Source organism: Trachemys scripta, chromosome 3 (assembly GCF_013100865.1).
Source record: "Trachemys scripta elegans isolate TJP31775 chromosome 3, CAS_Tse_1.0, whole genome shotgun sequence".
Classification (NCBI taxonomy): Eukaryota; Metazoa; Chordata; order Testudines; family Emydidae; genus Trachemys; species Trachemys scripta.
The window spans coordinates 97104798-97116997 of NC_048300.1; the positions used below are offsets into that span (position 1 = coordinate 97104798).

A 12200-nucleotide genomic window follows, 5' to 3' on the forward strand; every position below is an offset into this window, starting at 1 on the left:
AGGACTAGCATCATCCAACACTCAAAACTGAAGCTTAACTCAGATGCTATTGTCCTCCAAAAGATGCTTTCTGACAGAAGTTCTTATCCAATTTTACTGTTGTCAAATATTCTCCCCTGGAAAGGTGTGTTTGACTTTGGACTCTCTATACATAAAACACTACAGTGGCATCACTGCAGCTGTGCCACTGTAACACTTGAGTATAGACACTCTCTCTGCCAATGGGAGGAGTTCTCCCATTGGATTAGGTAATCCATTTCCCAGAGAGCTGGTAGCTAGGTCGATGGAAGAATTCTTCTGTTGACTTGGTGCTGTCTACACAGGGACTTAAGTCAGCTTAACAATGCCACACAGGGGTGTGGACTTTTCACACCCCTGACCAACATAGTTAAACCAATCTAATCTTCTAGTGTAGACCAGGCCTAAAAGTGAGAGCCCCCACGCCCCGTGACAGTTATTCACTTACTATTATAGACTAGTATATGTAGATGCATGCATACTGTCATTACAGCCTTGTCAGACCCTGTAAAATGGTATTCATGAACATTCAGTCAAATTTTGAAAAGCTGTCAGTTCAACCAAATTCATGACCCTTTTTGTTTGCTTTTTACACAGGTGGATTTTTGTTTGCATAAATTTTGGGGGAATTGCTGTTTTGTACAAATACACATGTCCACATATTAATAAGAGTGTAAAACACTTGTCAAACAATTGCAAACAATGAAGACATTTATAAAAATCAAAATCTGCAAACAATGTGCCGACAGAAAAAATGGTTAAATTTACTGGATAATTTACTTGGGTGGAATAAAAGATGTGCATGAAAATCCTCAAATATGTAGCTAAACACAATGCTATTTGTCTACATGAAACTTTACACCACTTTCAGAGAATTGTGAGATCAATGTAGTTGCACACGGGCATCCTCTGGATCTGTAATACTGTCTGAGGAATCTTAGTACCATAATCCAACAAACCAATACATGATATGAATGTTGGGCCCAATTCAATGCCCATTGAAGTCGATGGGAGTCTTTCAATTGATTCCATGGGCATTGTATCAGGCCCAATATCTATCACCCGTGACTGCTGTGGATAATTTTATTCACTTCAGGTATGACCTTGCATCTTACTATTTTAGCTATCAATATTTCTAAAGTGCCTATCACAGCAACACTCCACTGATTTCATAGGTAGTTTTGGATACATAAAGAATTCAGGATCAGGTCCCTAATAATTAATGTTACTGTAATGCCTCACCAGTTATTAATAAGCTACAAGTATTCTTTATGCCATTCAATTGTTTAAAAAACATGCACGAGAGAACACAAACGAATGAAAATTGCTCAGTCACAGTGCCACAGTATTGTGTGACATGTGGGATGCCTTTCAATGAAATGAAATGAAAGGCATGTCACACTGTATTTTTGACTGAGGCAAGCCATGCAGCCAGTGGCAAGTCACAGATGAAAAGACAGCTTGTGCTACACAGTACTCTTCACTTCACTAAAAGGCTCCCCACATGTCACAAAATGCAGCAAATACATATTGGATTTGTATGTCGTATTATTTGGCTATATGCAATTTGCGGTTACAACAGTCACTAAGGGGTAATGAAAAATGAGGGCACATATTAAAGAGTGTGTATTGTATTGCCTTCGCATGTGCATGTTGAGTCATCTGCTTCGAGACTGAAATTTCAGTCAGAGATAGTTTTATATGGTAAATAAAACAAATACAAATTACTAAAAAAGCCATGTGTGTTTGGGTTTCTGCTTATACATTATTTGTTAACTATGTTCCTCATTCTGGCTTTCTAACAAGGGCAGGGTTCCGACCAATGACCCCAATCCTGCAACTAGCTCTCCGTGGGAAAGTCCTATACCTGCCTGGAGCTCTATTTACTTCAGTGAAGTCCTGTATTGATGTAGCATCCACATGGAGCTGCTTTCAGGATCTAGACAAGAATTAGTGTCATATTCACCACTGATATCAGTGGTTGTAACTCTGCTGAAGTCTATGGAAATCCTCCCACTTATTTTTACAGTCCATTTGGACCCTAGATTTATACACTCATGACTATAAGCTTCTACCTCTACTTGTACATGTATTAATTCATCTTGAATGTACACCCTGCTGGAAGAAATCCTTTAAAGTTTAGTTTATTTTCTAAATATTAAATTAATTTTAGTGTTTGTGAAATAGGTCAGGTTGACATATCTACAGACTGAAAGTCTCTATTTCTCCACAGGACAGATACAACACTGTTGGTGAATGTGCAAACTTCCCCACACTGCTCTAACAATGTGCCTCAAGACTGACATGAAGAGATCACCTCTATAAGAGAGAAGGTACTGTATTTAAGTGTCCGTTGAGTCAGTTGCTGCCCTTTCTGCTGAGACTGCCAGCAGGGATGTTAATTAGTGCCATCTGTGATGGTGGTTTTTGTGTTGTGAACACCTGTCAGCTAGAAAATATACCGAGACCACAACTCATTTCTCATATGCCGGTCAGCATTAGAAATGACTTTCCATCACTGATGTCCTAGTCTGTATTTGAATCAATGATCTAGATGAGAAAATATCTATATTCTGTTAAAGCTGTCAATCCCCTGAACCTTCCAGTCTCCTAAAATACCTTTCTTAATGGAAGTTACCATAAGTAGCCAGATACCTAAACTTTCCATAGCCTTAGCTTTTTCTGACTGAGAAATCAAGGCAAGATTGCCTTAATATTAAGAACTCTGTGGTCAAAGTAACATTTTAAAGACATTTTCACATAGCTTGTTTAGAAAACCCAGCTCTTTTGACTTGGTTTTAAAACAATTTTTATCGACACAGAAAATCTGTTGTAGCATACTGGGACTGTGGGATGTACAAATCTAGAAGCAGGAGGATAATAGAGAAAAGTAGAAGCAACTGGCACAAATGAACCCAGTGTGCCAACTCATAAATGTGAAACCTAGGAATATTGCTGAAATGGCAGGTGTGGAAGTTAGATGAGTCTTTTGAACTGATATAACTCATGAGGCGACTTGTGCAGCTGAAAAGCTTGATTCTTGGTGAATTTAATAACACTATAAGGCAATATATTTTCAAGAAGGAAGTTTTCTTGAATAACTTCTCTACTGTATTTGTCATAAGCAAGATTTTTTTGTCAATATCAATCAGTGTAAATGATTTTCTCACCACTTTCTTATAAATATAATTAGTGAGGCCAATGCAGAGAAAATTCCAATCACCACTTGATTTTCCATTTGTCTCTGTCCTTACACTAAATTTGGTTTTGATAAAATATACATTCAATTTCTCTGCTTCTCCCCCATAACACCATACTTCAGAGATCCCACATGAGGTTTATAAAGCTATCTGAAGAAATAGCTTGGTGAACATATTTGTGAATAAACATCTCAGTACAAATCACTGCTCTTTATTAGGTCCTACTATTCATTGTTTGCAAATGTTCTTATAACCACTGAATTGTACTCATGAATATATTTGTGAATTCTGAAAATTTAATTAATTTGTATTGGAATTGCTATTCACTATTACGAATCCATCATTCTCATGTTAAAAATGTGGCACTCCTCCAAACATACCAGGTGATCAGTTACACTGTGAATAGTAAATAAATAGCTCAAGGGAACAGTTTGAGAACAACCCATAGTCTGAACATTATTAATCCAAACTATTTGGTGAATACTTAAAACGTAGGGCTAAATTCTCTGCTGCTGCCAACTGGTGCATTGCCATTGGAACTGTGCCAATTTGCACCAGCAAAACAGTTGGTCCAATGGGTATATTCACAGAAATCAAGAATAGTTTCTGAATAATTTTTGAATAACACAATGTTTAAATGTATCATATTTTTGGTTTAACAAATTCCATTGTCCATTTCCATAATTTACTGCCCTTGTGCATTTAACAGAAATGAAGTACTTCTTTATGACGTACAAAGATCTAGCAGTGCTTCTTGACCCATCACCCCAAACAGTGCAATATATTTAAACTGAAAGCTATTTTATAGCCCAGTGATTCTCAACCAGGGGTATGCGTACCCTTGGGGGTACACAGAGGTTTTCCAGGGGGTACATCAACTCCTCTAGATATTTGCCTAGTTTTACAACAGGCTACATAAAAAGTACTAGCGAAGTCAGTACAAACTAAAATTTCATACAGACACTGATTTGTTTACATACTGTTCTATATACTATGCACTGAAATGTAAGCACAATATTTTTATTACAATTGATTTATTTTATAATTATACGGTAAAAATGAGAGTCAGCAATTTTTCAGTAATAGTGTGCTGTGCCACCTCTGTATTTTTATGTCTGATTTTGTAAGCAAGCAGGTTTTAAGTGAGGTGAATCTTGGGAATATACAAGACAAATCAGACTCCTGAAAGGGGTACAATAGTCTGGAAAGGTTGAGAGCCACTGTTCTAGCCCATACAAACTATCATGATGAGTTCTCTACTCTCAAGCTTATTATACAGTATTGCCAAAAGAATGTTTCCCTTTGACATGTCCAAGGTTATACAGCTTCCATCCTTTTACTAGTAAGTGGTTGTATGTTTGAGTTTCTTGTGAATCACTACTGTGGAGAATATGTAACAGTTATGGCCATAAAGCAAAAACAAACAAAAAGTAGAAATGAAGATAAAGTCCACATCCTGTACTCTGAACTAAAAAATCTTTATAATCATGCCAAATATTTCATTAGTTAATGTTGAGCCTTATTCATAGATTATAAAGCTGAAAGGGACCACTGTGATCATCTAGTCTGACCTTCTGTATAACACAGACCATAGAACCTCCCTGAATGAATTCCTGTTTGAACTACAGCATACTTCTAGAACAGTGGCTTTCAACCTTTTTGCATTTGTGGACCCCTGAAAAATTTCAAATGAAGCTGCGGGCCCCCTTTGGAAATCTGAGACATAGTCTACGTTGAAAGTCTGAGTTGAAAAATATTGCTTTAGAAGAACTGTTCGAGGAAGAATCTAGCACAATCCTTGGTAAATTGTTCCAAATCGTTAATTATCCTTATGGTTAAAAATGTGTGCCTTATTTCCAGTGTAAATTTGTCTAACTTCAACTTTCAGCCGTTAGGCTTTTTATACTTTTTTCCCCTTTAGATTGAAGAGCGCTTTATGATCAAATCTCTGCTTCCCATGTAGGTACCTAAAAACTGTTATCATGTTATCTCTTAGCCTTCTCTTGGTTAAGCTAAATATATTGAGCTCTGTGAGTCTCTCACTTTAAGGCATATTGTCCAGTCCTTTAATCATTTTTGCGGTACCTTCTCTGAACCATCTCCAATTTACCAAACATCCTTCTTGACCTGTGGATACTTAGAGTTAAGCATGTACTTAAGTACTTTTCTGAACAGAAATGCTTTTCCGAATCAGCCCTAAAAGCTGAGAGGATGCATGTGCACATTAAAAAAAAAATCCTGCACATTGAATACTCTTTGAAGGTTCCTTGAAAAAAACAATAGCCTAGAAAATGTCTTGCAGCTATTATATGGCCATACAAATTTGCCTAGGCAGATGTGCTGAAAACAATGCACTTTCCTGATGTGCCACTGTGTTCATTTGAGACACATAATCAAGCAAAATGACTTGCCCTTTTCTTGCCTGGCGAGCTTTATGTGTCAGTTTTAGTCTACAATGATTTTTTTCCAGTGGAATTATATACACCTTTGAAAATAAAGTGTTGGAACTAACATTATAGTAATTTGTACCTTAGCACAATATTTATGTATTCCTGAAAACAATGTTGCAAAAGACAGATATTCCATATCTTCAAGAGTTCTATCTCTCATCAATGTGCAGGGATTTTATGCAGGTAAATGCCATTATCACTAACAATAGTTGCATATGTCCTGATGGAGAATAAACCTCTATGTGTTCAATGAACAGAAGAATATGCTTTCATGGACTACCAAAAAGACAAACTGGATCTCTTTGTCTGTTCTCATTGTCACTATATACCAGATGTGATAAACTAATTAGAAGCCATTTTATATAGTCAACAAATTTCTGTGTGTGCAATTAATTGATCATTATTAAAAGATAGAATAATCTGTACATAGTGATATTGTTTGTTTGCTCTGAACTGTTCTGGGGGCAACTATGTCTGAAGGTGACACTGAAAGAGAACAGGAATGGCTTTGAGTATCAGAGAAGGACTATGGAGACTCTAATTTCTAGGTTACCTATTTGAATCCAGACGAGGTCAGTACTGCCTGAAGAACACTGCTATCTGACAGCTGCTTAGTGGTTATGTCAAATGAACTGGTGATCTCATTTCATTTCCTTGTGGGCAGGTGTCTACAATGATCTGAGGCATGGGGGGGGGCAAAGATTGATTTCATGTGGGAAGGGAACAATTGTCCTACTCCCAGGGGTGGTCCACCCAGGTCTGAAGCTCTTTGGAAAGTCTGTATGATGGAAGTTTTCACTGATACTGCCTGTGCATTTTGTAAGAAATGTGTACACTTTTCAGAGTCCTATGTAGAGGGTGGTGCCAAGCCACAATGCTACAACCCACAATCTTCCCCAAGCATGGAGTGCATAGGAGTTGCGTATGTGGTATGTACTGCAAGGATGATATAGATTCTGGTGCACCAGCCTTGCTCTGTGGACTGGTGTGGAAGCAAATCTGAAGAAGCCCCTGTTCACAGGGACTGGTGCTGAGAGTGGCCCTTGTGTTGTTTATGCAAAGTAGGAAGGTGCTTTGCATGCCACAGGCATTGGGAAGGGGAAGAGGGAAGCGTTCTCATAATCTAGATCTCAGTTAATGCATAGGATTTTAAACTGTAGAGAAGTAAAGGCAACACTGTTCCTGAGCAGTAATTTCATCTTAAAACGGTGAGGGAGGGAGGATTTTCATACTTTATAAATTGGTATTCTATAGTTCTTCTGGAAAAGAGCTCAACAAATATGTACTAGTGCTACTAAGTATAATTTATAATTTAATTGGATTTAGAGACAATCTTTAGAGGCTGTGTGTGTGTATGTGTGTGTGTGTGTGAGCACATGCGCAAAAGGGAGTAATGAAAGCTGAGTAATCTGAAAAATGATCCCTTGATACTGTAGAAGAATTTATCACATTGTGAAACAGAATTAGTTCAATATTTCCAAAAGTATCACCTTGTGTATCAGAAAAATATCCTGCAAGAAGCACTTCTTGTCAGTCAATAAGGTATTTTAAAAAGTGATAGCTAATTAAAAGTTCTCACATGTAATGAGTGAAATTGCTATCCTGAAAAGTCAACTATATCATGATTTAAAAAAAAAATCTATTTATCTTTCCCAAGAGGGATGATAACTCCCATTAATGTTAATGGGTGTTACATATGCATATAGAAGTAGAATAGATCCCTGAGGGGCAGATCCACAAATGGTGTAAACTGGTGTAGCTCCACTGAAGTCAATGGAGCTATGACCACTTACACCAGATGAGGAGCTGCCCCTTACTATGTATTTTCACTCTGATCTGTCACAAAATATAATCATATCTACTAGCATCCAAGAATTTTAGTATCTCAGGTTCCACCCTGTACATCAATTTGTTTTTTTCATCTGTGACAGGGCACAAAATGAACTGCAAATGTCAGGTCATTGTTCCCGGCTCTAACATTTTTCAGAATTGCAGCACTTTCATGTTTCATATGTCCAGGTTAATCCAATTCACCTTTGAATGTGACATTTGCAAGTCTTATTGATGATTTCTTTCTTTCATCATGGCAATATATGTTTTCAAGTGTTTACATCTAGCCAGATCTCTGAGCACAAAGTTGCATATTTAGTTCATTAATTTAAAGGGAATCATAAATCAGATTTTCATATGGATTTACTTGGATAAATGTATTTACCTGTGTGCTGCAATGAAAAAAAAATCAGGTTTGTAATTTACTATGTAAAAAATTGGTGTTCAGCAGCATGATTGGACTATAGAAATGTCACAATATTGTATTGAAAGGGCTTTCTTTTGTACAATTTAGCTGCTAATATAAATTTGGTTGTAATTGACAAAAACAATGGTCTATCTATAAACCAGTGCTTCCAGTTTTAAATAGTGTGATCTTACAATTCCTTCACTTACTAGTTTAAAGTTAATTAAACTTGTTGAATACAAATTGTCTCTATATAGTAAGATTTGTACTTCTGTTCATATAATAGTAACACTTTACTGAATATTAGAACTATGTGCCTGTCAAATAGCATGGACTTCTATACACTTACTTCATTACAAAACATTTCTGTAAAATATATCAGAGCAATGGCTTTAGGATTCAGTCCTCTATGTCTTTAGTCCCAGAAATTAATTTATAGTATTAATACAGAACAGATATAATGCCAAATCCTGGAGTACTTGTTCAATTTTGACTCAGTTCTCACTCAGGTAAAACTCTCATTGACATCCGTGACTGTTCTGCCTGAATAAAAACTAAGCAACACTACAGGATTTGACGTATAAAAATCTGTTCACTTCATTACAGAACTGGCAGTCACTCTTTAAGAATGATTTTTATACCATTATTAACTTCAGCTCTAGATTCTCACATCAATTACCTTTTGAATTCGAAATGAGTGACCAGTCTAAATTGCAAGAAGGAGAAATCTTTCCCTATATGAGAAGTAAACAGGATCAAACCTAAAAGTCTTGGGTATGTCTAATTTTGCCAGTGCTTTTCTTCCGAAGTTAAATAAGGTCTTATACTTAACCACATCCAGCTGTCACTTGAACACAAGTTGGGACACTATCTAACAGTTTGTTCACAGCTAACTTCCCTGGATGAGAGAAACACTGTTCAGATCCCACAGTGGTTGACTGGGGGGGGAGGAGAGAGGAGGGGAGGAGAGACTGCATTATTTTCCATTTATTTTTTCAAGCAAGCTAGGTTACTAATAAAAAACAATTGTTGTTGGTATCCCTGGGGTGCAGTTGACTTGCCCAGGGAAACAATGCAAACAAATAGTCTAATTGTTCAAATTTATAGTCAAGGGCTCAGTCTCTCCTTAGTGGACAGCACTCCTCTACATTAGTCAATTAGATAGTCGCTGCTGGTGCAAGAGAACCACGAAAATGACAAACCCGTGTAGCACACCATGCAGTGGTATTGCAGCTTGCCACCAGAAGCTCATGGCTGGCTCTCTGGGTATGGGGGAAAGAGCGGCTAAAAGGGGTGGGAAGGAAAATCGACTAGCCTGATTCTAAGTGCGTTGCTTTTCCATACTTACCTTCTGTATGGACTGCGGATACATAGGTCCAGTTGTAGCGTTTGACTATGTCAAGCATGGCCCTGGCTTGTAGAGTGTCAGAAGGGACCACCCTCAGGAAGTATTTGTATAAAGTTTTGTCGCTCAAGTCGATGCTCGTTGCAGAATAAGCGATCTGAGGGATGTCAAAGAGCTGGAGCAGGTTTTGAACTTGGATAGCAACCGAACTGGAGCCTGGACCAATCACCCCAGCAATGGGTTTTTTGGTCCTGCTCTGATGTTGGGGTAGGGAGTCAGGCACACATCGACTGATCCCGTCTTTCTCATCTCTTATGGAGATCAGGGAGTCTCTTATAAACTCAATGCTCTGCTCGAGTGCTACTGAAGAGTGCCAGCAGGAATCTCTGATTTCACTGCCCAGTGTGATGTTGGGCAGCAGGACTGGGTCTGAGTTAATTTTATCCAAAGTGTGAAACATAGCTTCAACTCTCTGGATGCCATATTGCTCTCTGATCTCCCCACACTTCCTCTCTGGCACTTTCTCGGCCGGCGGTTGGTGATGGACTGAGAAGAGGGCACCTATAATGACATCTCCGTCCATTCTGGCTACCGATCGCTGCGAGGAAGCTCCCGACAGCAGCATCTTCCTGCCAGTGTTTTTGGGAAGAATATCCATCTCCAGGAAGATAGCAGGGAAAAAGACCAGCACCACTCCAATCATTTTGTTACAGGATGTCATCCAAATGCAGGTTACAAAATTCATGGGCTCCTCCTGTCTGCACATGGTTGAAGGAAATACCAGTCTCTCACCCGTCACTTGTCAAGTGGCTCTAAATCCCATTACAGCATAGCCTTAAACAAATGGCTCTCAGGTGCAAAAGGAGTCATCGTAGTACTGAACTGTATCCTGTTGACATAGGAAGAAGGAATAACACACATATGTTAGAGAAAGGTGTGTCAGGGCAACAATCAATAAAAATCAGTTTTATCTTAAAAGGGTTTAGAGAAATAAATATTTCTGTAAGTGTGCAAATCAGAAGAGGTTCTCAAATGTAAATTTCAAGGAAATATATATACATAGACACACGTGTGTATACACAGATGTGTTTAAGACAAGGAGGTTGCTGCCTGTACCTTTTAATGATAGAATAGCAGACAAGTTTTAAAACTTTTGTAAGCCAATTATTCAGATAAAAATCTTATCATTGTCTCAGTGGTCGCCATATCAGAAAGGAGGGGGCGGGTTTACTTCACTCATTATCATTTAAAAACATAATTTGGATGTGAAGAATCCACTTTCAAAAAAAGAAAGAGAGAGAGAAATACGCCTTTCCAGTGAAGGAAAATGTCATTTAAAGGTCAGAGGAGAGAGAAAAATAAACCCATTACAGCTTAGATTAACTTTTCTGGGTTTAAGGGGAAAATTCAACAAGAGACACAAATATGAAAGCCGGGGGAAATACATACAGTATTAGTTACTAAGGCAACCACAGATAAAGTAGTGATGTGCTTTCTTGGCACGCCTGCCTTGCCTGCAGACTTTGGGCACCCAGAGGTGTGGAGCCAGGCGGTTCTAGTTGAAGTAGTTTAATGCGATTTAAAGGTGATCGGGTGCCGAGAGGGAAGTCAGGAGGACTGACTTGCTGAGCTGGGCTTGGGCTCCCCGTTGCAAGGCGAGGGTGGCTCTGTTTTCAGCACCCAGGACAGCGCACAGGAGAGCCAGACGCCCCTACCACCAGCCCTGTCCCTTTACCTCCTGCCAGGGCGACTCGGCTTCCCCCTAAACTTCTCCGCGTCTCTGTCTTTGTGGCTGCTACCGCAGCCAAGATCTCGCACGCTGTCACAACCCCTCCCCCCAACACACAGACAGACAAACCCCCCACTTGCAGCAGCCCATCCTTCCCGAATGGCTTCTCATGCCAGGATCAGGTCCGGAAGGAGGGAGCAGCGAGCCAGGGCTTCGCCCCTCGGGTCTCTCCCCCTTTCCTGAAGGATGGAGAGAGGGGCGCGGGGGAGAACGAGTGGGGGGAAGATGCTCTGAGGAGCCACCAGTCCCGATTCTTCCTCCTGATCCTACGGCCACACACAAGAGGCGTCTCAAACTGGCCCGAAAGCCAGACAGATCTGGAATGTGTCGCCTGAGTGTCTTTTGTCTGGATCTTTTATCTGCAGCGCTATACCTTAAATCTTGGTTTATTTGTAGTATTAAACTTGAGACGTACCTGAATCAGTGAGACAGTTCGCTCCTTCCTTGGTCAAAGCAGTCATTGGCAGTTCTCCTGCGAACATGAGCTTTAGCATTAATACAGTCAGATGGGAGGATATGGGCTGTACGCTAGTGCCCTCTTTCTTCAACACTGTTTTACCGCAAGAAAAAAAAAACAGGTCATTCAAGGCTCATCCATTATCTCATACATAAAGATCAGTCATTTCTCCCCCTCCTTAATTTCTTTAGCTATTGTCTGGTTATCAAGAAAAGAAATATAACCCAGAAAACAACCTTGCTGGAGGGTTGTGTTTTGTCTGACTTTCAGCTACCGTAATTCATTACCTCCTTGTCACATAAACAAATAAAAACAGAGTATGATGCTGAGGGGGGGACTGATTGAAATGTATCTGATGTAGATAAATGTGCAAGTCTGACTCGTTTGGAAGGTTTCATAATGTCTGCTGTTGAAATAAAAACTAGTGGACCAAGATAAATCAGAGGTAAAGAGAAAGAAATTGAGATTCCAGTTTTCAGGTCAAGATGATCTAAATCAAGCACGTTAGAGTCATGTCAGATTAAAATAATGCCAGACTGAATAATCATAATTCAGACGACCGGCTTGCATCACCGCCACTAGTCTCTGGTGTTTTAGTTTACTGTGTGGAAGTTAAAGTTAGATCTCCATCCCTCTGGGAAGTCTATAGTCTGTTGGAGGTTAGAATTTGTCCAATTTTTTAAAAAAAGACAAGGACAAGTATTT

General features: G+C 39.1%; 1 protein-coding gene across 2 annotated transcripts in view; it reads right to left on the minus strand.

Moving 5' to 3' along the window:
- The window catches only part of GRM1 (glutamate metabotropic receptor 1), a 260224-nt gene extending 248688 nt beyond the window's left edge, over positions 1 to 11536 (minus strand). For both annotated transcript variants that reach the window (XM_034765469.1, XM_034765470.1), the window contains exons 1-2: positions 11454 to 11536; positions 9253 to 10138 (exon numbers count right to left, since the gene is read on the minus strand). In XM_034765469.1, coding sequence (XP_034621360.1) covers positions 9253 to 10015 — 763 coding nt within the window. In that variant the 5' untranslated portion in view covers positions 10016 to 10138; positions 11454 to 11536. The remainder of the gene's footprint in view (positions 1 to 9252; positions 10139 to 11453) is intronic.
- Positions 11537 to 12200: the final 664 nt, after the last annotated feature.